The sequence below is a fragment of the Tyto alba genome, unplaced genomic scaffold (genome assembly GCF_018691265.1).
Source record: "Tyto alba isolate M040663 unplaced genomic scaffold, T.alba_DEE_v4.0 Super-Scaffold_27, whole genome shotgun sequence".
In the NCBI taxonomy this organism is placed as follows: Eukaryota; Metazoa; Chordata; class Aves; order Strigiformes; family Tytonidae; genus Tyto; species Tyto alba.
The window spans coordinates 23,239,628-23,262,779 of NW_024881301.1; the positions used below are offsets into that span (position 1 = coordinate 23,239,628).

At 36.7% G+C, this 23,152-nt stretch overlaps 1 protein-coding gene across 1 annotated transcript in view; it reads left to right on the plus strand.

Moving 5' to 3' along the window:
* Window positions 1-23,152, plus strand: part of LOC104365682 (dynein axonemal heavy chain 5) — a 168,318-nt gene that overhangs the window by 19,482 nt on the left and 125,684 nt on the right. The window contains exons 13-30 of the mRNA XM_042798240.1: window positions 325-506; window positions 2,739-2,858; window positions 3,547-3,748; window positions 6,721-6,816; window positions 7,564-7,737; window positions 7,833-7,922; window positions 8,652-8,807; window positions 9,732-9,871; window positions 11,560-11,711; window positions 14,389-14,596; window positions 15,387-15,474; window positions 15,592-15,715; window positions 15,837-16,000; window positions 17,152-17,244; window positions 18,402-18,605; window positions 20,443-20,523; window positions 20,607-21,011; window positions 21,165-21,283. Coding sequence (XP_042654174.1) covers window positions 325-506; window positions 2,739-2,858; window positions 3,547-3,748; window positions 6,721-6,816; window positions 7,564-7,737; window positions 7,833-7,922; window positions 8,652-8,807; window positions 9,732-9,871; window positions 11,560-11,711; window positions 14,389-14,596; window positions 15,387-15,474; window positions 15,592-15,715; window positions 15,837-16,000; window positions 17,152-17,244; window positions 18,402-18,605; window positions 20,443-20,523; window positions 20,607-21,011; window positions 21,165-21,283 — 2,798 coding nt within the window. The remainder of the gene's footprint in view (window positions 1-324; window positions 507-2,738; window positions 2,859-3,546; window positions 3,749-6,720; window positions 6,817-7,563; window positions 7,738-7,832; window positions 7,923-8,651; window positions 8,808-9,731; window positions 9,872-11,559; window positions 11,712-14,388; window positions 14,597-15,386; window positions 15,475-15,591; window positions 15,716-15,836; window positions 16,001-17,151; window positions 17,245-18,401; window positions 18,606-20,442; window positions 20,524-20,606; window positions 21,012-21,164; window positions 21,284-23,152) is intronic.

Sequence of the window (23,152 nt, forward strand, 5' to 3'; positions counted from 1 at the left end):
ACTTTCATATACTGGAGGCCATGGCCAAAAAGAGTACAGCCTCTGTTTTTTTTTTTTCCCCTCTGGAAGATCTCACTCTGGAAAAAGATTTATTCATTCCCTATTCCTCCTTTTTTTTTTTTTCTCTTGGTCATAGTGTGTTAGGTCCCTGCAAATGATTTGGATAGTCCAGCTGATAATGAGATGTCTACAAGAACAATGTGTTACAATCAAGAATATGTTTATCCACTGACAAATGTATTCCTGGAGCTGTCACAGATTTTCTGTTATGTTAATTTTTAGGAAATTTGAATTACTGACTTTCCCATTTTTTTCCTGTGGTAGGTAACAATGATGGAACACGTACCCAGTTTAATGAATACCATCTGTATGATCTACTGTACATCACCATACTACAACACATCCGAGTGCATGACATCTCTTCTTCTTAAAATCACTAATCAAATGATTAACACATGCAAGACATATCTATGCGAAGGTGTTTCAAAAATCTGGGATCTGGACAGGTGATAGAATTGTAATAATTTAATCTTGTTTTGTTAACAATAGAAGTAAAATTACAGATTACTTATCAAGATTATTAAAGGGTAAATTTAAGTAGACCCTCATCCTCCTACCAGGCACTGATTCCCATATTAATTTTAAGCTTGTAACTACTCATTTTGTGTAGAATTAAGTGCTCTGCAAAAATAGATTTCCTATGTGTTGTAAAAAAAACTGTTATTGAAAAGCATGTTATGTATATCAGTATAAAACACTGGATATTTTGTCCCCATGGTGTATTTTAGACCAAAACACACTTGAGGATTTAGAAGTGGGAGCTAAGGTTCTTCATAAAGAAGCTCCGAGAACAGACTGTCAAAGTTCTATCTAAGATTTATATTTTGCTATTAGTGGAGAGGAAAGGCAATCTGAAGGAGGGAACAGTGTATCCCAGGACCAGAATCACAAGGCGACTGTACTCTGTTTGGAGTGATAGGATGGGACTCAGGCTTGTATTTTCTGAGTATTCTGTGGAGAATGCTGTATGAACACACAGGAGGAGCATAAATGGTGCCAGTGAGGCACCTTCAATTTAAAAATCTGGTTTTAATGTAAGTTTTCTAGTTAGACATACCTAAGACTAGTTTTGTTCTCCCTTTCTATTGGTCTTGTTACAGCTATTAGAGTAGCAAGAGTCCCTGGTTTTCAGCAAGTATTAGCTACTATACAGAAAATGAACAAAAAGTTTGCCTCAGTTCTAAGGAGCTTGTAATCTGAAACATGTGAAGTAAATAGTGAGGTGATGGAGAAAAAGCATCTATCATGTAGTGTTTTCAGCAAACCTTGTGATGCCCTTGGATGTTTTGTTGGCATCACTGCCAGGAGAACTAAAGAAGACATTTCAAGGGAGGGACAAGTTTGCCTCTCTGTAGGCTACAATAAGGAGCTGCTCCCAAGCACTACATACATCATAAGTGGAAGCATAGATATTTGTATCAAACTTATGTGGGTGGTGAATGCTGATGTCATTGGCAGAACAAGTGTATCTGAAAGATGAGAAATTAAGTGGAGATAGCCTAGGAAGAACACATACTATAAGAACAAGTCAATTATTTTTGTGAAAAAGAGAAGGGAGAAACCACAGATTAGATGTCATGAACATTTTAAGGATTAAGTTATCAACTAGGAAAGTAATGGTTGTAATAGTCCCTTGAAAGAGTATAATTGGAGCAAGATTATGGTTTCTGAGGTGAGAAGGAAAAGGTGTTACAAGCTTCATCAAGACATAGACAGTCAGGATGTCTGTGCTTAAATTCTACCCAAGACAAAGGTGACGCTGTGGTAACAGGCTAGGAGACATAAAAGTAAATCTAGCAAATACTTTGTATTCCTCCTGTTTTGGTGTGGCTAAAGGGAAGTTTTCAGAAACTACCTGTAATCAATTAAGTACTAGCTATGTTTTTTCTAAAGAATTAATGTAAGTAGAATGCATTCTTTTGTTTATTCTAGCGGAATTTATTTTTGAGATATTCTTCTAATGTACTTATTTTGTGCTGCTGTCCTTGCAAAAGTTTCTCTCTGTCCAAGTTAGTGGTCTCAGTCTATAAAGTATGACTATCATTTTAATTCCCAGTGATCTTTTGGAAGATGAAAGACAAAGCCAAAGTGGAGCAACAATCTTGGGTAAATGGCTCATGGCTAATTTCCATGCCCCATCTATGTATTTTATGCACAGTAGTAGCTCAGGATAAATGAAGAACTGTGTATAAGATGTAAATATCTGTGGCCTTAGGAGCCAAGATCTTCCTGATGTATCTTTTTAAAGAAACATGACTTTCCTCATGCTTACTGTAGTCTGGAAAAACACCTCTCCAGTCTTGTCTGCTTAGAAAAAACAAAGAAACAAACAAAGGAAAACCCATCAGCAATATGCAGTTTACAAATGATGACAAAGGGCCAAACTGCAGGTGTTCGGTAGCCAGGATTTACCTGGTGTAAGTCCTTTCTGGACTATGCTGTGAAGGTTTTAGTTTGATGACAATAAAACTTAAACTAAAAACATCCAACCTAGATAACAAGTTTAAAATAAAAATGTTAAATGTAATCCTCATATTTTGAATGTTTTTCAGGTAATGTATAATTTTGAGTTGTTATTTTGCAAAGTTGCATATCTGACTGAAATGTTCTATTTTTATTTATACTATTTTGAAGACCTCCTTAGGATGATTTCCTGTCTTCTGTGCTTTATTCCTCAGGCAAGAATTGTTAAAGAGGATACAACAATGCATTTCCCTCAAAGAACAGTACCAAACATCCTTTCAGAGAATTAGGGAGGAGCTAAAGGAAAATCCAAGTGAAAGGCAGTTTGATTTCAGGTAAATAATTCACTCTAATATTGGATCATATTAATTTATACAATTTATAAATGAGACATCATTATAACTGCTGTCCAGAAGAAAAGCTAAATAGTCAATTAAAATGTATTGTTTATTATAATTGGAACATGGCCTTGCAAAGGTTTTTTTTATTCAGGAGTAAACCAGTGACAGGTTTTCGTCAGTCACTTGTTGATTTAGCAGATGTTCAGGGGGACTTTAGGGGAATCAATGTGTGTGTTAAATTAATACATGTTTATGTATGGTCTGAAATCCTGACAAATTTGAATTGTGAATATAAGGAAAAGACTCCAGGTGAATCTAGTCAACTTCGGGCTGGGTTGTCTATCACAATGCCAAGGGAAGTTTGACCTGTATTGGCACTTGAAGCATGGGGCATTTCTTAGTATTGTACATTCACATTTTGATCTCCTTCAAATGCCTTATTTAAAAGAGTAACTCCTGTGAGAGGTGGTAAAGGCTTTTAATTGACATATATAAGGATTAAGCATTTTCTGGTTTATATCCATTACTTTAAAATGGTTTTTACTTGATTTGCAATTATTACAGCATAGATTTTTTTAATGTGAAACTTGGTAGCAGTTCTGGTAGAATATATGTGGGTTAAGTAGAAAATATCTGTTACAAATAGATTTGCATAACAATACCTCTGTTTTTTTATTGTTAGTGAAAACTATATATTTGGAAAATTTGATACATTCTGTAAACGTTTGGAGAAGATTACAGATATGAGCAATATTATGGAAAGCCTTTTAGAGCTCCAGCATATAAAAATAGAAGGTATTGAAGAGATCAGTAGTCATTACCAGAGCATTGCTACAAACACCAAATCCAAACAGTATGATGTTCTGGATCACAGAAGAAAAGAGGTACATACATTCAGCACTTGTCTGACAATCACTCCCTATGCTTTTCAGTGGAGTTATGCAAAGAAGATTAAATTTTATAACAATGAATATAGTATTTTGCTATAATAATAATACTTTCATGTCTTTTAATACAATTTGAAAGTGTTTGGGTATAATTGGCTTTTATTTCAAATGTTTTTGTTAATTTTTGATAAACTGGGTTTTGTGTCATAGCTAATGCTACAAACAACTTTTTTTAAACTTGTTTGTTTTGAGATGCATATATTTTGAACTGCAGACTGAAAACTAATTCATTAGATAAATTAAGCATTAAGCACAGTTTATCTAGCTGCAAGAGTTACTCGGTGTTACTGAAAATACTAAGTGGAATAGTAAATGTAGCCAAGGCACTTAGATGAACATTTTAGAGGGATAAGTGAATGATACCACCTGCAGTGCTGAGCAGGGTGGTAAAACTAAAGTGTCTTTTCAAGTGCTTCAGACTCATGTTTTAATACATTCTGCACATGCTGGAAGTGAGCTGCTTTTTTTATTTTTTGAGCTGTAGCCTGCTTGCTTTGCAGGATTGATAGCCTCACAGTAGAAGTGCTAGAGATGTTGACTTACTCTCCTGTGTTCTTGAACGGTAGCTTGCAACTGTCAGGAGCTTTCCTTTGAACATTTAAGTCTAGAGTACCTTTGGCTCTCTCCTAACTGGCTGATGGCTTACGTTTCTGTAATCCTTGCTGTGTGGCTTTTTTCTGAAAGAGAACGTTTACTGATAACTGTAATTTGAAGGTGTTTAAAAACTGCATGACTTTTCTGCACCTATATGGCTTAAGCAATATATATTATGGACTGTCTTCCCAAGCTTGTGAAGTGCTTTTTTTAAGAGTAAATTTGCACTCAACTCTTTTTGTAGGTCCTCAGTCTTTTGGACTTTTCAGAAAAATTATTACAGATAAATACCCAATTTATTACAGATAAATATCCTATTTCTAGTTAGGAGCTGCCAAATTTGGTAGCCCAACAGAGGTGAGGCTGTCAGTCCCATGTCCTCAGGTCCACTGAGCTGTGAGGCTGAGCATGTAATTCCCAATAGACATACATGCACACATATGCACTATACATTTATACACAGGTCTGCCCGCAGAGCACAACACAAAAAGAAAACACAGCAATCACACAATTACAAATAGTATTAATGGCATCATCCTGTACCTCTCTGGCAGATCAAGAGGAAATCCTGCTAGTAGAAAATATATATACATGCATCCCTCCGGTAGCTGGTTTTACATACTCAGTCAGTCCAACAACTGGCCCCTGGATACCCAGGTCTGCCCAGTTCCTAGACTTATAACCCCCACCAAGGCCCACAGCCCCACTCCAGTTGCTGGTACTCGGACCTATACAAACACATGCACAGATACATGCACTATGGGTCCCTCCAGTAACTGGTCTTAGGCACTCAATCTGCCCTCTACTTGGCCCCTGGCTCCCCTTGCTCTCCTGGTTGCTGACAGACAGAGACACACACATGCAGACAGTTCTTTCTTGCAGTTGGTCCAGACTTACAACCTTATCAGTAGCTGTCCTTCAGACCCTGCCATCTCTCTCTCTGGTAGCTGGCTTGGGCCACCAGGCCCCTCTGGTAGCTAACTGACCACTCGGGTCTCTTCAATATCCAGCCCAGACTTATTACTGCGCCAACACTTGGTTCCTGTGCCTCTGTCCTGTTTGCTGCCTAGTCTGGTTTGGTGTCGTCTAGTCATTACATGCAACATACAGACTCACACAGTATGCACATGTTCCACTGTCTCTAGTTGCTGTGATCCATGGTTCCTACTCTGGTTGCTAATGCTTAGACCTCAATACACTCTTCTTCCCACTTGCTGACTCCACAGGTGCACAAGCCCCGATGACCCATGGTCTCCATAGAATCATAGAAAGGTTTGGGTTGGAGGGGTGCTTTAAAGATCATCTAGTTCCAACCCCCCTGCCATGGGCAGAGACTCCTTCCACTAGATAAGGTTGCTTAAAGCCCCATCCAGGCTGACCTTGAGCACTTCCAGGGATGGGGGCATCCACAACTGAGCAACCTTTTTCCAGTGTCTCACCACCCTTATAGTAAAGAATCTAGTAAAGAATTTCTTCCTTATGTCTAATTTAAATCTACCTTTTGAAGTCCTATGCCCCTTGTCATATCACTACAGGCCTTGGTAAAATGTGTCTCCCCATCTTTGTTACAAGCTCTCTCCACTCTTGTTGCTGGTACATAGGCTCCCATATGCACTTATGCACCCAGAAGAGAGAGCCTTTTCTCTCAGGAAAATAATTAGATATTACAATAAGGAAGAAGACAAGACAGATCATGCTGATCAGGTGCAGGGCATGGCCAGATAAGTGTACTGACCGGCAACCTCTTCACATGTGACTGACTCCTTTTATCTCACCGTGTCTCTATTTTCCCACACTTACTCCTCCCCGAATTAGGTTGATCCCTGCCTTTGCTTCTTCGTACCTCCAATAATACATACTATGTGGTCCCAAAATGTTCTTCCCCAGTAAACTGTACTAAATCCTTTATCACCTAGGCAGTAACCTCCCTTAGTCTGTAAGGTGCTCTAGAGAGCCTGCCAGTTGATGGGTTTCATGCCTGGACAGTGAGCTGAGTGCTTTACTGTGGCAGTGCTGGGAGTAGCTGGTGAGTGTGCTCTGTGATTAGGTTGTTAGATTTCCTCTGCCTGTCCTTGTTCCTCCCTGCTCCTTTGCATTGATGAAGATGAGGCTTTAATCATATAATCTAACACTTCTTATTTTTTGTTTACTTTGCTTAAATGCCGTCATTACTGGTGTTGTACCTGTTCTCTTTAATTCAGTGCTGAACACATGTGTTGGGCAGATAAAGCAAATTCCCCTAAAACAGCAGGGATAGAATTTTCTATGAAATGAAAGCAACACGATAGATTTTTTTTTTTTTTAACCTTTTCTAGTTTGAAAAAGATTATCTTGAATTTAAGAACCAGATTGCAGCATTGTACGAGTCCATACAAGAATTTGTGGATTCCTGGTTTGAGAAGACCGTAACCGTAAGTAATTTCACAAATGCAATCCCCTTGTTCTGGTGCTCAGAAAGGCTGAGTACCCACAGCTCCTACTGAACTCCTTCATCACTGCCAGTGTTCCTCACTGTGCTGGTGGCTGCTTGAGATAATGTAGGAGGACATCAAGGCTGTTACAAGTCTTCTAAAAGTTGCTTGCAGAAGTGTTGGAAGATAATGTTCATTGTTGCTTGGTGCCAGTTTTATGTTCCATCTTTCCTTACCAATTTTATAGCCCTATTTTTCTGAAGTTTATTTTTTTTTTCTTCATCCTGGTGTTTCTTGTGCTTCCTGATGCATTTCTAAGTTATTCCTCTTGGACAGGCAGGAGTAATGAAATAATTTCTGCCATCTGTTACATTAATGTAAGTACTGTTCATTGGTTCAGGCCCTGATCATGAGACGAAATGTTAATAAAGGATGAGTAAAGATGTTGGTGTTCTACCACAACTGTTTGCAGAAAAAAAGTGTGATGGATTGAGAGTCAAAAAATTGAAATAATCCATTCTACTGTAGTGGTAGCAGTTTTTTGGTTCATACTATGGTAAGTATATTCTATATAGGACAAAATACAGAAATAAAATTCACTATCTTGTCTGGATGGACTTTTCTGTGTTTCTTAGAAAACAACTTACAGACTTACATAACTCTTAATTAAAAAAAAAATAGTCTATGAACAATGACTTTCAGAACTACTAACATCTTCTTCAGTAAATGCTCCATCTTGCTTTTTAGACTGAACAGATGCTGGGACTTCTGATGAAACTTGAACAAATAGGAGAAAATCATATTGATCTTAATGAGAAGTATACTATTGTCCTTCAGCAGTACAGCCAAGACTTAGAGTTTGTTCGAAACCTCTACCAGAAGGAAAAAGAAAATCCACCTATACCACGTAATATACCACCAGTAAGAATTGAAATAAATGAGAAAGAAAAAAGACTTTGCTGCTTGACTATTTTTTAAGTTAATGGAAATATAACCTCATATCTTCTGTGGTTTAGGTAACAGGGAAGATTATGTGGGCTCAGCAGTTATACAGAAAAATTGACCATCCAATGACGTTCCTTAAAAAGAAAACTACACTTCTGAAGGTTGGAAATTAGCAGAGGAGGATTTATGCTAAGCTTTCAAGCATGTTATTAACAGACACATGATTTCTTTTTATACTCCTAAGCTCACTTTTCTAGCAACTTGTACTCAAGCTCATCCAACAGGATAGGTGTTGGTGTTTGTTTCAGGATTTCAATTCCTTTTTGAACCATTATTATTCTGTGATTGAGGACAGTTGCTTCCCTTGAGACTTAGGCTGGTGCTTTTGTCTCTTCTGAGGCTTGACTCATGTTAATCCTGATAGCAGCACTGTTGGCTATGTACCTAAGCTTAGAGTCTTCTGTCTGCTGTGCTTTGTAATGAAGAGGACTGAGATATTTAACCTCAAACACTAGCTACACTGCATTAAAGAATATAATTTTTATAGCTTTCTCAGTGGAACACAAGTGCCTTGTATAGGTCATAGTATAGACTTTGTTCTATGGGCAAGACTTGGGAGGAAAAATCAGGAAAAGAGTTATGTTTAGAGTGGTTAAATGCTTCTTAATAATTTAATTCCTAAATATATTTCTATGTTTCTGTGTCATACCTTATCTCTAAAATAGCAAAACATAAAGCTTTCTGCTTGTTTTGTTTTCCTAATGATGGTAAGGAAAAGCCTAGCGGAGGACATTTCTACTATGTTAGACTCACTGAATTGATTAAGTGGTGAGGGTTTTTTGTTTGTTATCTTTTTTTTGTTTGTTATATTTTTTTTCCTTGAATTGTAGGCACTAGAAATGAAAAAGGTTATTAAGAGCTACAATAAAATGGCTGCAGTTCTTCTGGAATTTGAACTTATTTATCATAGAGCCTGGTGCAGGTTTGCTGACCAGGCTAGAAATGCTCTTTGTGCTTCCTTACTTGTCAGGCACCCAGAAACCAAGGTAAATATGATTTATTCTTTGTACTACTGTTGCATTGTTTAGTATTACATATACTACTTTAATCATATCATGGATAGACAAACACAGCATTAAAGTAATCTTAATAGGGTACAAAAATTAACTACTTGAATTGGTATTTTTTTTGCCTTTTTGTGTATGTTTATGGTACGGACTTCCTCATAAGGCTCCTGCCTCATTCAGGGCATAAAAGAGGCACTACCCAGCAAATACATATCTATTATTGACTTATCTACATATTTTTAGATATTGTTTAATGTTTTGTTTTCCATGTTAACCAAAATGTTAGTCAGAGAAGGAATTTTTAATTAGATCATGGTCTTCTATGCAGTGGTCAACATCACTGTGTTGAGTATATTTCAATCATCCATTAATTTGCTTTCAAAACTGCTTGCTGAGGCAGAAAATCTTACCATTCTTACTTCACATATTTTTTCTGATGTAGTGGAGACAAATTATGGTTAAAATATGATTTTTTTTAAGATTTAGCATCTTAATAGTATTTAGTGCCCCAAAGATGTACAGAGATTAACCTTCACAACATTTCTTCCTAGTCTACTGATGGAGAAACTGAGATGAAAAGGCAAATTAGCTTCCACAGAGTGTAGCTGTGGAACTAGAATTAAATTTAGGAAGTCACCAGAGCCAAATGATTAGGGCACAGTGAAGAAATCACAGGAAATTGAAATCAGTGTAAGATATTGGTTGATTAATACTTTGGAAAATCCAGGTAATTGTAGAGGGGGGACGAAGATCAGTGTAGAAACACAGGCATCTGTTTTAAAAATCTTCTCTCCTCATCTACATCTTGCTATATGTTCCAATTATATCACACTACATGTAATCACCAGACTATCGCCTTATGTTCTTTTTCTTTTTTTTTTCCCCCTGTACTGCTACATGAAGGAATTACTTGTAAATTTGGACCCAGTGGTCCTGGAAGTACTTTATGAATCAAAATACCTGAAAAAAATGCATTTTGAAGTGCCAGATATTGTCCTTGGCTTGTGTGCAGATGAAGAAAAGATTAAAAGGCATCAAATGGAGTGAGTGAATGCTTTTTGGATTTAATTCTCATCTGCAAATGGGAATCCCCACCTTTGAGTCTGTTGCATATGCTTTTAATTTGTTACAAATTTTCTCTTTGATGGAATTTACTTGAAACTTAATTGCTTTCCCCCCTGCATTTCCATAGTAATATTTGTAACATGTAGTTGTTCCTATCTCCACAAATAGCTCATTACTGGAAAACACCTACATGCTTTAGTTTTGGTACTGCAACAGCTGCTCTGCAAGTGGTACTCCTAGGTACTGATGAGGCATCCATGCAGTATAACATGGGGATTACACTCCAAAATATTACAGTTAATATAAAAAGCTTTTTTCTTTTAGAAAAACAAGTTGGAATTTACCACTTGGTTAAGTCACAACCCAAACATCTGTATAAGTAATACATCACCTAAGTTATAATTTGCTCTCTCATATTGAGTATCTGAAATAACTTTTGTTGATTTTAAATAATTTCTTTCTGCTTCTTGTAGCAGTCCTGTTCTGTGCTGGAAGAGTTCTCTTCATTCTCAGGGATGCTGATTATTAATTCTCTAACTCACTAAGCAAGGACGATAGGTCTTAAAGTTATCATTTGTGAGGAGTGTTCTTTAGGTAGCTTTTAAATAGAAGTGGACAAAAAAGGATAAAATTCAAGCAGTTTCATAAACACTTGAATTCAACCCCTCTTCCCTTTTTCTATTGTTAAAGCTTTCAGTCTTTCACTCTTACAATACCACATTTTTCATTAATTATCTGTCAAGTGTTTTAGGATAAACTAACCTAAAATTTCTAAGATGCAAGGCAAACTCTATGTGCTACAGTCCTCTAAAAAGGAACAGCCCCAACTTTTGCCATCCAAGAGAAACAAAAAAGTACAGAAAAGAAACAAAGAAAATGTTTGCAATAAAAAAAATAATCCAAACTTACTTCCTATTCTAAAAAAGACTGACTCCCCAAGCAAAAATGACTATTCAGAGACTGTAGAATTTTGCTCAAGCAACACTGGAAAAACACTTCTGGGTATATTGCAAATGGGTTATCTCAGTATATGGTTTGTAACAGTGATGTTTAAAGTAATGGTTTTAATCAGGCACAGCTATTGCTTTTTTTGCAGCAGTTCTTGTAAGGAACTCATTATGTATCTGACTTCTGAGTTGCATTTGCTTCTAATTCTTGTTTATGCAGCTTCATTATGTAGCTCCAATTTCATGGAACTATATTAGTAAGTCTTGACTTAGAATTTGGCCTCTTTTTCTTTGGGATTTGGTGTCCTTAGTGTTTTGGATCTAGCTTTTCTTATAAGCCGTGTCATTTCATACCATGTCTGTGAGCTAGGAAGAAGGGAACAAAAATACCGTGTTTTCAATTTCCTGTGTTTTTGTTGGTTTGTGTTTGGTTTTGTTTGTTTGTTTGTTTGTTTTTTTAATTATATTTGGTTTTCATTGGAATAAAGTTTCTGTAAATCAATCGCAATCGCTTTACTGGAGGTACTTATTTCTCCAGCCTTATTCTGCTGTTAGTGGGGATAAAGAGGCTTAGCTTGAGCTAGGAGGAGCTAGGAAGAGCTCTTATTTCTAACATGGGGTCAGAACTTGCAAGTCTGATTAACAGAAAATCTGTCCAGACTTCTGTATGTTTCAAATATCTGAACTAAGCATATTCTTAACATGATCATGTCTTGCAGACTCCAGAATCTATTGATCAATTACAAAGAGCGTGTGAATGGGATTCCTGTTATGCTGAAACCACTGATGAAACCGTTCATAGGACAAGTTGAGGATGCCCTTACTCCAGGCCTGATGCAGCTGTCATGGACTTCTTTGAACATCAATAAATGTATGTAGTAGGAGAAGAAGTGGTAAACTGTTGGTGCTGTTAGGTGGTACCAGATACTTCCTTGTCAGTTTTAGGAAGAGTGCTCCATCTATATGAAGGAAAAACATGCCAGGTCCCTCCCTCCTGATTATGGAAGTCAGTCAGACATAAGTAAGGTGAAAGAGGTGTTCTGCTCTGAACTGCAGTGATCAAGCCAGGGCTGTTTGGCCTCTATCTTTACACAGCTCTTGTTAAGTCATTTGCTTTACCAGGCATACCCTTTTTACCCTTCCTTGGTGATGCCCCTTTACCACTCTTATGTCCTCCCACATAAACAACCCACCCCTTTGTACTCTTGTGATAAAGTAGAAGCAAAATCACCGTAGAATTGGTTTCGTGACATTTGTCAGATTTCCTTAATCCTACTAAATGTTATTGGTCACTGTATTGAAGTGACTTGGTGAGGAGTGCAGTGAGAGAATAAGTGCTCTGGTTCAAAAAAAAATTAAAATACAATACAACAGTTAGCTCTTTTCTGTTTTTGTTTTTGTTTTGTTTTGTTTTGTTTTTTTTCCCCTTAAGAAAGAGACTTTCTGGCTTCTCACTTTTGGAAAGTAATTAGTGTTGTAAAATGATTGATTTTGCTCACCACCACCTCTCTCAATTTAGGCATTACAAATCCAGTTGCTGAGAGTACGCTGAAGTCACTAAATTAGTTAATTTACAGCTGTGTAACTGCATAAAGGGTTTGTCATGTTTGGCTGCTATCCATACAGCTGTAATGATGGGAGAACTTGCAGAGCCTTGATTTCCAAGCTTTCTTGCAAACTTCCATAAGTAACATTGCATCATATTATTATGTCTTGTGTTGCAATTCCATTTTTGAGTTGCATGCATTTTCATTTACTGAGTTTTAAGCTGTTGCATCACACTTTTAAAATTATCATTCATTTTTACTGCTTTTCCCCCTATCAATACCTGTCTGATCTTTTTACAAGTAAATGACCACATAATGAAAAAGTTAAGAGCACTTCTCATGTCTGCATTTTGTTTTTATTTCTCTGTGGAAAAAATGTGTTTGTGGACTGACCTCTTCACTTTAGGTAGCTAATGATAGCTCGAATGCTATAAGAATGTGAGACGAGAACAGACATGGGGTGCTTTAATAATGTCACTTATCTTTTCTGTAGAAATATCTTCATAACTTTTGCTGAATATCTTAAAAGTGACATTGAAATTAGTAAGATATATGTAGTATTTGGAGATTTTTGCCCAAATCCTAAATTTTTCTAAGAAAACTTTTTTTAAGTCTCCAATCATGCATTGAGCTTTTTCCACACAACCAGTGAGATACAACCTTATCCCCATCAAATACAGCATAAAATTGATTAACTATTCTAAAAACATCATTTAAATGGACATATATAAAATGATCAGCAAGACTTTTGTGTTGCAGTTCTGTGAGAAAACAATAGCTCATGCTTGGAAATCAGTTTTCAATTGAGATAGATTGACATTAGGCTTTTACTTTTCTTCTTCAAAATTAAAAGCAGCACAATAAAGAGGAACAGATGCAGCCTAAATCTGAATGTGAAATGGGGCATGGGTTTGTGCAGCTGTTCATTTGTGACTGTGCCATGTGGTTCTGACCAGTGCTTAAGGCAGGGCTGGTCACCTGGACACTTGCGAGTTAGCCATCAGTTCAGTGTATACAATAACTGACCTGCCAGCGATGGGCTGAACTCACTACGCATGAGCTTAATGTCTTAAGTGCCTTATTTCCATCTACTGTGTAGAAGTTTGGGGGTCCATGGTTGCCTTCTGGACTAAAACTCAGGAGAAAAGCTGAAAAAATTGATTTAGGACTACCTAATTTATATATTTTAAAAAGGCAAATCTGAGGAATTGGTTGGATTATTTGTCTGTTTTAGTCTATGAAAAAGACAAACTCCATGACTAACTTTCTAATAGGAATAAATGATGATTTCCCCTTAAAGCATCAGCAGTTGGACACCACTGTCACACTGCTGTGTCTAGATATCATAGTGATTTCCTTCTACATACAAGAAGAAAGAGTATTGATGATTCAATTTATACAGTCTGGTAATAACAAATACAAATGCAAAGGGTGTCAGGTGACATATTTCTTTTTTGCAATGAAAGTATGAAGGACAGGGAAAGAATTTAACCACTCTATTCAGAAACAGTTGTTTTTACCTAGTTTAATAAACACATCTGTTAAAGGACTGTTTATCGCTTTCCAAAGCAAGTTAGGTCAAATGCATGAAAGAAGAAATCTATTGGTTTAAGCAGTATGTAATCTTAGCTGGAGTAATTTCAGCCATTAAATTTATAATTACAATGATAAAAGTACTGTGGATTTATGTAGAAGGACCAAAAAATTTTTGGGCAGTTGTATCCCTTCTGTTTTCTACTCTATTTCATTGATCCGTTTCATTACAATGTACTTTAATACAAAAGAGATATTTTGAAGGCTATTGTGCTATTTATTATAAAATGGTTTCATGTAAAGACTTCAAAGTGTAGAGTAAGTCCATCACCTTTTGGTTTCAGGCCTTAACTGCATATTCCATTGCCATGAAATCCTCATTTTATTGTAATGCTGCGGGGGGCAGGAAATGAGATATAAGGGGTCTGTATTTTGCATGATTTGTTTTAATTTTCTTTTCCTGCTTAGTTATTGAGAATGTTTATAGTACATTGAGGGAGTTGGACTATGTAGTCAAAGAAGCGGCTGATACTCTGGAATGCAGAATTGAAAGAATTCTGGAGGATATGTCAAACACTGCTCTGATAATTCTGCCAGAAGATGAACCTATAGATGTGCTTTCTTTCCTGGAACAGACAGAAAAGCTTGCTATCTCTACTGGTCACAAACTGTCTCAGTAGGTATATTCATTGCATAGACTTGAAGGCCATGTTTGGGAGGGATTATTTACGTATTACTTTTTTATGCATAGAGAGTTTACTTTTAAAATTTTGACAGAGTACTAGTCTGAAACAAAACAATAGTCTCAGGATGCAGGGAGAAACTCCCAAGTATCTTGAATACAGCAGATGTAAGATTGCATCTGTAGTATTTTTCTACTTATGGCATTCTAATCAATAACAAGAAAAATGAAGACGGATAAGACTTGAAATCGAATCCCGATGTTAATTGCTTGATTCTTTATGCTAGCTAGCTAATGTAAAACTTCTGATTCTCCTGGGGCTGCAAGGTTTTTGGCCTGTGCTTATTTTCCAGGTTATACCAGAATAGTTGTTCAGTTCTCCAAAAAGATGTCTATGCTCACTGTGCAGAATAAGATACCTTCTATTTATTTTTTTTTTGTTTTTATTTTACTAATTCACAGATTATCTCACTGTATCACCATGATATGCCCATTTTATTAACTATAGCTGTAAAATAATTAATTTTTATTTAATTATTACAAAGTCCAGTTGAATCCAATATAACAGAGTTTGACAGATGGGTTTCTTGGCAGCCTGCATATCTTAATGTCTTACATTCTCTGTATGCCCAAGCAATAGGAACAAGCTGAAAAGTGTAAGGGTACTTCCTTGCACATACAATTCTTCACAGTGCAGTGGGACTGGGGATGTATACCTGGAAAACAGCAAAGAGTATTCCTTATGTTTGATTTTCTGTGGGTGACTGTAAGGTTGTTTTTGTAGACAAAGTCAGCAAGTGGAATGCTCTGTGTACGAACTGGTAGATATTCTTAAGCACAGGCTGAAAGCAGATGCTGGGAGATCTCTGGAGGTAAGACCGCTACAGTATAAAAAGTACCCTTTTATAACCTAATCAGATACTTGATATTTCACTTACATGCTGGATAATATGGTTATTTTTTCTAAGAATTTTCCTTTAACTCTTCAGGATTCGTATGCCTGTACACATCTTGATATGAAACAGAAAACACGCTGCCAAGAATGCCTGTCTTGTAGTTACTATAGTCTGATGGTACAGCTCTGTCAGAAGAATACTGACTCTTTGGTCAGATGTGAGTCTGTCTTTTTCAGATATATTTAATTTTTTAATAGCATTTTAAGATTTTTTTCCCAAGCTAATTGTGGTAAAAAATATAACCTCACTTTAATATTCTATTTATTATATTTATTTAGGCATGAAGATTTCTTTAGAGTCCTTAAGACATCGATTGCGTGTTGTTGACTCTAGGTATCAGAAGGCCAAGTTTGTAGAGACACAGAGGGTTCCTTTGTTCAAAGCTGAAATTCAACTGTCTATTCCAAATGTTGTCTTGAGACCAAGTCTTGAAGATATTCAGGTAACAAAATAATTGCACATCTCAGTCATTTATGTTAAAACATTTCTAAATGCATTTTAAAAAAGCAATATGTGAGAGTTTAATCTGGTATAAGAACTTGAAGGAAAAAAAAGATTAAAAGTCACTTGAGTTTGTGACATCATTGGATGCTAAAGACACGAAGCTACAGATCAGGTTTGTTATGCAGACCAGTAGAAGTAATTGTTTTCCTAAAAGCTCAGTTGCTCATGTTCACAGCCCTATACTTAAAGGCAAACATTTCAAAATGAATGCAAATATAAAAATGAATGCCATTGATACAGCCTGATTTTACTTTCTGGTCTCCTTAAACTGTTTTGGAGTATAAAATGATATTATCAGTTTAAAATATCATTCCTAAATCAGCATTATGCAATAGTGAATTTTAAATAAAAATATTACCAGTCTGAAGCCCTAAGATGTGTAAAAATTTGAGCACTTGTTTAAATTTATACTAATTCTGCAAAATTCTTACACATGTACTTACAGCCTTGGACGTTGTCTGAAATAATTCACAAAATACTAGTTTATGATGTTGATCTGTGGACTTTTCATTTAGCATTGTCACTGACAAAATCAGTAGTTGAATTATTTTTCAGATTTTATTTGCAGCCTTTGTGGTGGTGTCAGTACGAAATCAGACCACAAAGTGTAATTTAAAAATATCATAGGTAGAAGGAGCTATATAATAATTTATATAGCTGCCTGTATAGATTATAGAATACACCATCACAAAATCAGACAAATATATTCAGGCATTCTGATGTGAATGTGAAGACTATTATTATTAATAATAAATGACTATGTTTATAACTAGTTTAAGGGGAAATAGTACTATAATTAAGATACGATCCCCAGTGATTCATGATTACTGTTCATAAAGCTCTCTTATGGTCTCGGTTGAAAACCACATAAACATAGAAGGACTGTGATAAAGCTTTATGGAATATTCTTCCCTTTACAAAATGTGTTTCAGGTGATCATACTTCAAGATTATTAGAATATTTCTTGTAAAGGTAGATGTATAATTTTTCCATTTTGGTATCGTTTGGAGGATCCCTTTCTTCTTTTTTATCCCTCTTATTTGTCATAATCTCTCTGTGTGCTCAAGGTGAATGTTTTGCTGTTTTCAGAGTGCTGTAAACAAAGCAGTAAATATGATCTTATCAATAGCCAAAGATATCCCCCTGTGGAAATTTGCTTACTTGCATCATAAACAGCAGCAGGTGAGTATTTTATTTTGATTATTTAAAAATTTTAGTATTTTTGTTAGCATTTCTTATTCTCATATGTTCTGTACCAATACTTTGACTTGTAATCTGGTGGATCTTCCTGTTAAATGAAAGCATAGTTTTTAATCTCTATACCAAGTAATTGAACATAAGAGCAATAGTTTATAAACCTTATGTTTGGTGGGTTTTAATATTAAAATCAAAAGTTGCTTTAATAAAAATATCTTTTAAAATACTGTTCAGTTATGATGATATTGTGCAGAACGTGAGAGAATTATCTGTGGGTACTACTAGCTGAGTGTAATTTATTACCACTTCACAGGCAAAAACTTTAAGTGAAACTTTCAAGCTACATACAGCACTTATAATGCTATGATACATACAGTATAAATATTTTAACTGGTATGAAAATAAGCACTAAAACCTTGAGGAGGTCTGAGGTATAGATAGAAACAGAAATTTGTTGAAGTATAGAAATGCACAGTAATGGTAATCAAATGGCCTCAACTCTCTCCTGTGGTAATGAAATACAGATATATGTAGATCTGTGCTAAAAAGTGTCTTTGTAAAAATATCTACCTATTTTGTCAATCTGACATGAAAACCAGATCACCTTATTTCAATTATAAAACCCCATTCAAGTCCTGAAAACAAATAATAATAATAATAATAAAAAAAAAAAAACGAACTAGGAGAGAGTGGGTAGAATTCAGTTTCCTCAAGCAGAATTGTTTGCTTAATGCCAAGCAGCCAGCCCTCCTCTGCATTGAGGACTTTTTTTTTTTTTTTTTTGTCAAGAACAGGTATAGATTGTAATTCTACACTGAAGAAAGCAGAAAGACCCGAGCAGTTGTGTAGGAGCAAGACACAGCACAGTTGTACTTGTATATGATACATATTTGACAGTTGTCATTCAGAGATGATTAATATAGAACTCCGCATGGCAATTTTTTAGAAAATCAGCTTTAACACTAGAACTATCATTCTGTAAAAATGTAAGCTAATAAGAGGAAGTCTCCTTGTGGATGCTTTCTTTGCACTTCCTTGTCTGTTCTTAGGAGTACTTATTGTGTGTACATTATTGTGCATTCCATAATGTAAAAAAAATAAAACTACTGGACATATGTTTTTTCTTGTTTAATTTCTACCAGATTGAACAAGCTGTTGCTGTAGAGCTAGGTGATGAGAGCAAACTCACCAGGATTGTGGCACCGAAACCTTTAGAGAAGCAGATCATCGAGCATAAGGATGTAAACAAAGTGGTGATCCAACTAAATACAATTATTTTATCTCTTAAAACTAAAGCACTGGATCTTCTGAACAGCTTTTCTGAGTTTTCAGGCATCTGGGATAAGGTTAAATACATATTTAATAAAATATGTTACTATATTGTAAAATCTTCTAAATAAACTGGTTTGGGTTACATGAGGAGACTGTGTGCTCAGTAGAAAGCATTGGTTTCATGGTAAAATCCATATACCCATAACACCTCCTCTGTCTACTCTTGTGTTGACCAGAACTTGTTATTCTTTACCAATTAGACCACCTGAGGAAGAAAGGAGAACAAAAAAGAATGTTGGAGCATAAGCAAGTTTATGCTCTCATATGCTTATGCATCTTTTTCACAGCATCCTGTCTGCGTAGGTTACAAAAAAGAATAATTTATCGGAACCTCTGAGAAATTGCAAACTGCAAAACTACTCTTGAATATTAAACAGACTAGTTCTTCTTCAGCAACCACTGCTGAAAGGAGCTTTTCTATTTTTTTCACAAAAAATGATAAACTAAATCTAGGAAATTTTTCCATTAATAAGGATTTCAAAGCAGAAGAGAATCTAGTCAGACAGAGTTGTCTTCATTAGGAAGTGGGTCTAGTCACACAAATGGTAAAGCTCTGAGGAGTGTTTTGGCAGGAGATACTTAATTAAATAAAACCTTGTGTACGTTCTGACTAGTGAAATTTAACTTTGTGTGGATGGACAACTACTGGTCTTACCTATCAAAGATGCTTTAGTCAGGCTGAGAAACAAGCAACCGAAACAGGAGTTAATTTGATCTTTGTAACTGCTCACTGTTTTTAAATTCCCCTTCCTAAACCAACTCATAGGTGACCACGTTCCTACAGCTGACTCTTTTTCAGTTAGAGATCAGGCTAAGACAGGGTAGTTTCACCTCTTCATGGTTTCTGGGGTTCCAATGCTTAGTTACCTCAGTTTTTGGAGCTATTGTTTGAGCTAAGGACATGTGGATGGTATGTCACTTCACCAAGACAAGGCACAATCAGATTGGATAATGCAGTAGCATGAAAATATTTCCTTTTTACTAAAATCTTCTAAGATAGTCACTTAATCTGCTCCTTAACCTTAAAATTCCTTGAGAGTTGGCACTGTTTCCTCCTGTCTCTATAATTTCTGTAGGACCAATGGGAACTGTCACTTGTAACTCATTATTGGCCAGAGAAGCCATAACAGCTTCTCAGACACTTCACAGTACAGACTGTAGATGAATGTCATTGAACTAGGTGAAGATCATTTGCCTATAATTGAATTGAGAATCTAACACATTTATTGAGCTGGTGACACTGAAGTTCTTGCCTCAGCAGAGGTTGGCCTACCTTATGAAAAGAAAGGATACTCAGTGGTCTAATTCCTTTAAACAAACTTCCACAAGCTAAATGTGCCCTCTCTTCCCTTGAATTCATCTTTCCCTGCCAAACTGTGCTTGCTCCAAATGACCTGGTTATTTGTAGCTATAAAATGCAGTTAAATATACTGTTTCAGGAGGATTGAAGATGGTTGAATACAGTCACCACCATTTAAATACCTGTTAGAGAATATGAACCGTTTTTGGAGGTTTGCAGACAGAAAGGAGACTAGGAAGGAAATATTTCCAGCAAGATTTTAGGAGGTACATTGTCAATTTTGTAGTAATATTTGGATGGATAAGGGATACCCTGATCTGTGTCAGTTTTTGAGTTACAGATAGATTTTAAGTGCTTTAAAGAGTACTGTACAAAGAGTAAGAGTCGGGAAAAGCACTTCAGGTGAAATAATTTGATCTTATTGCTTCTATCTTAAGCTCTTTCAGAGAGGGATCATTTTTGTTTGCACAGTACATCAGGAAGCTGGGTCCCCCATATCTTATTGTAATACTAATGCTAAATAATAATGAAAATAAACTTCTTTCATATAGGATCCAGAGGAAAAAGTGAGGGAATTTATAGATACTAAACCAACAATGGCCGAATTCCAAACTCAAATAAGATACTTTTCCGTAAGTATTATATCTTTAATAAAAATAAACTGTGCAGAGAAATTGTAGTGAAATGAAAAGCTGAACACTTGTATTTCTCTTAGCAATTAGAAATGCAAATCAGAGAACTGCCAAAACACTGTGTACTGGAATCAGTGGATATTGCAACAGAGTCATTGAAAATAGCCTTAATTCAGGAATGCCGCTCAAGACAAAGAACATTTGGATTAGCTTTGAATAAGAAGTCTGTGACAGACATGGATGAAATTTATTCATTCATTGAAAATGTTAGCAAGAGGTTAAGCAGACCTATCCATGACCTTGATGATGTACGGGGAGCAATGGAAGCAATAAAGGAAATTCGAGAGCATGAGATTAAAATTGACATGACAGTTGGACCTGTAGAAGAATCTTATTCTGTGCTTCATAAATACAATCTGCTCTTTCAAGATGGAAATACAGAAAGAGTTGATGGATTGTCTTATGCCTGGAAGAGCCTAAATACACAGGTATTATAGCTGTATTATTTCTCAAATCATATATATAGCAAAGGTACTGTCAGCCTTTTTAATGTTGAAATACCAGAACAAAACTATTTTCTTAAAACTCTGCTTTTTTTCACACATCTTTTATGCCATTTTTTCCTGTTTGTCTGCATGTAGGCACTGCAGGTTGAGGACTTGCTGCTGAAGGTACAGCCAGACATGAAAACAGATTTGCTGAGTGATGTTCAGAAATTCCAGATTGATACTGCAGAATTTTACAAAGATTATGATGAAAAGTAGGTGACCTGTGGTGCAGTACAATTATTCTTTAATAGTGATTGTTCAAAAATGATGTACCTAAAGGGCTTCAGAAAATGAACACAGCACAGCCTCAATGTATATATAATATCTGATTTTAAAAGCTTAATTTCAGAATAAGATAAAATGGGCAGATACTTTTACTTTCACGGATTCATTCTCATAATTTCAGTGCTGGAGTCAGTGAAATTCCAAAAGAGTTAATAGGCTGGGAAAAAAAAAAAAAATTCTCAATCCAGATCCAAATTTAAAGTTTTTGGGGGTTCTAAACGCAACAAAACACGTAAGCAGATATTTAATATTAGGTATATAAGTAGTGCCTTAGTTGTGAGTGGAGATTCCAATTCTGGGTATTTTTTAATTTCACTGAGTCTTACTCAGTCTTACCTTTAAGCTTACTTTGGCTCTTTTCAATTTAATTTGTAAGGTATGTGTGCTTCATTGGACACTTCTGCATTAGCAAACAAACAAGGAAAGACAGAATTTGGCTTGCTGTGATCTGTTAAGGATCTAGGACGGTACATGCACAGTGTGTGTTTTTTTGGCAACGAAGTTCACATCAGCAGCTGACCCAAGGCGTGCCCTGCACACCTATAGCCTATGGGCAGTGTGAAGCAGCTTTACGTACAGCCTCTGCAGGCTGCCTTGCTGTTATGAACAGAAATCAGTGCACGCATGAAGCGCACACAAGAATATATACTCTTCTCCTAGGGCAAGTGCTTTTGCATTGGTATTAGGAGCAGGGTGGTCCAGATGGTTGGTTGGCAACCCAGCTGGGTGCTTGGCTTCAACTTTTGCTTCACCAGGAGAGAAGCTTCTTGAACACACACTAGCAGTGCATTTGAGTGCAAGCTCAGGACTCCAGCTATAGACACAAGGTGAATTTGCACCTGAAAGGGACCTACTAGAACACCAAGTTGCTAATGTGCTGCCTGCAGGTCTGATTTCGGAGTTGTCCAGAGGAATTAATGGAAGCACCCTGTGGCTGCTACCAGTTGTAGGGACTCAGAGAGCATCCCCCCTCCTGGAGATTCATCTTCCTGGGCTCAGGGTCAAGTTAGAGCTAGTGCACCTGAGGGCTTCTCCCTTCTTCTGTTGACAGAGCACTCCCAGGCAGCTCTGCTGGGAGGCCCCAGCATGGCTGACACCCCCTCTTGCAGGATTTGCTTTAAAGCTTGAGGCTTCACTCCTTGGCCACCTGTCCTGACCTACAGCTCCAGCTCTGTCACAGCCATGCCTGTCCTTGACTGTGAACCCTACTGAGCTGAACTTGGATCCCAACACACAGACTCACTTCTGATCCTGATCTTGGAACAGCCTGGTAACCACTGGACTGTGTCTCATCCTGGTTACCTTGACTAGACCTCCTCGTGACCCTGAGTTGCTGATTCACCTTCCCTGCTTGACCTTGGTCCTGTATAATTATTGTGGACTTGTCTAAAGATCTGGACTGTTATTTGAACCTGACTACCATCCCCAGACCTGCCCTGCTCTCCTTGCTCAGGTACTATGGGACCAGACTCTGGCTGCCTCTGCTGACTGTGTTACTGCCTTCATCTCCTGATACCATTTTCCTTGCCAAACAGCCAGCCTGAACTGCTCTCTGATGCCCATGTGCCTGTATTTATTTCTAGAAATAATCGTGGCACAACAGAAGATTACATACTTAGAGTTCTCATCTCAAAATATTATGATGCAGCCAAGAAGTGGCATGAGAGCTGGGGATTGCAAGCACTCCTACAGCAGAGAAGTACTCATTAGGGCAAAATAATATTTTTTTTGGCTATTTTTCTGAGTGCTTAATTGTGGTTCCAGTACCGGTATCACAGTTTTCATCCCTGAATCAT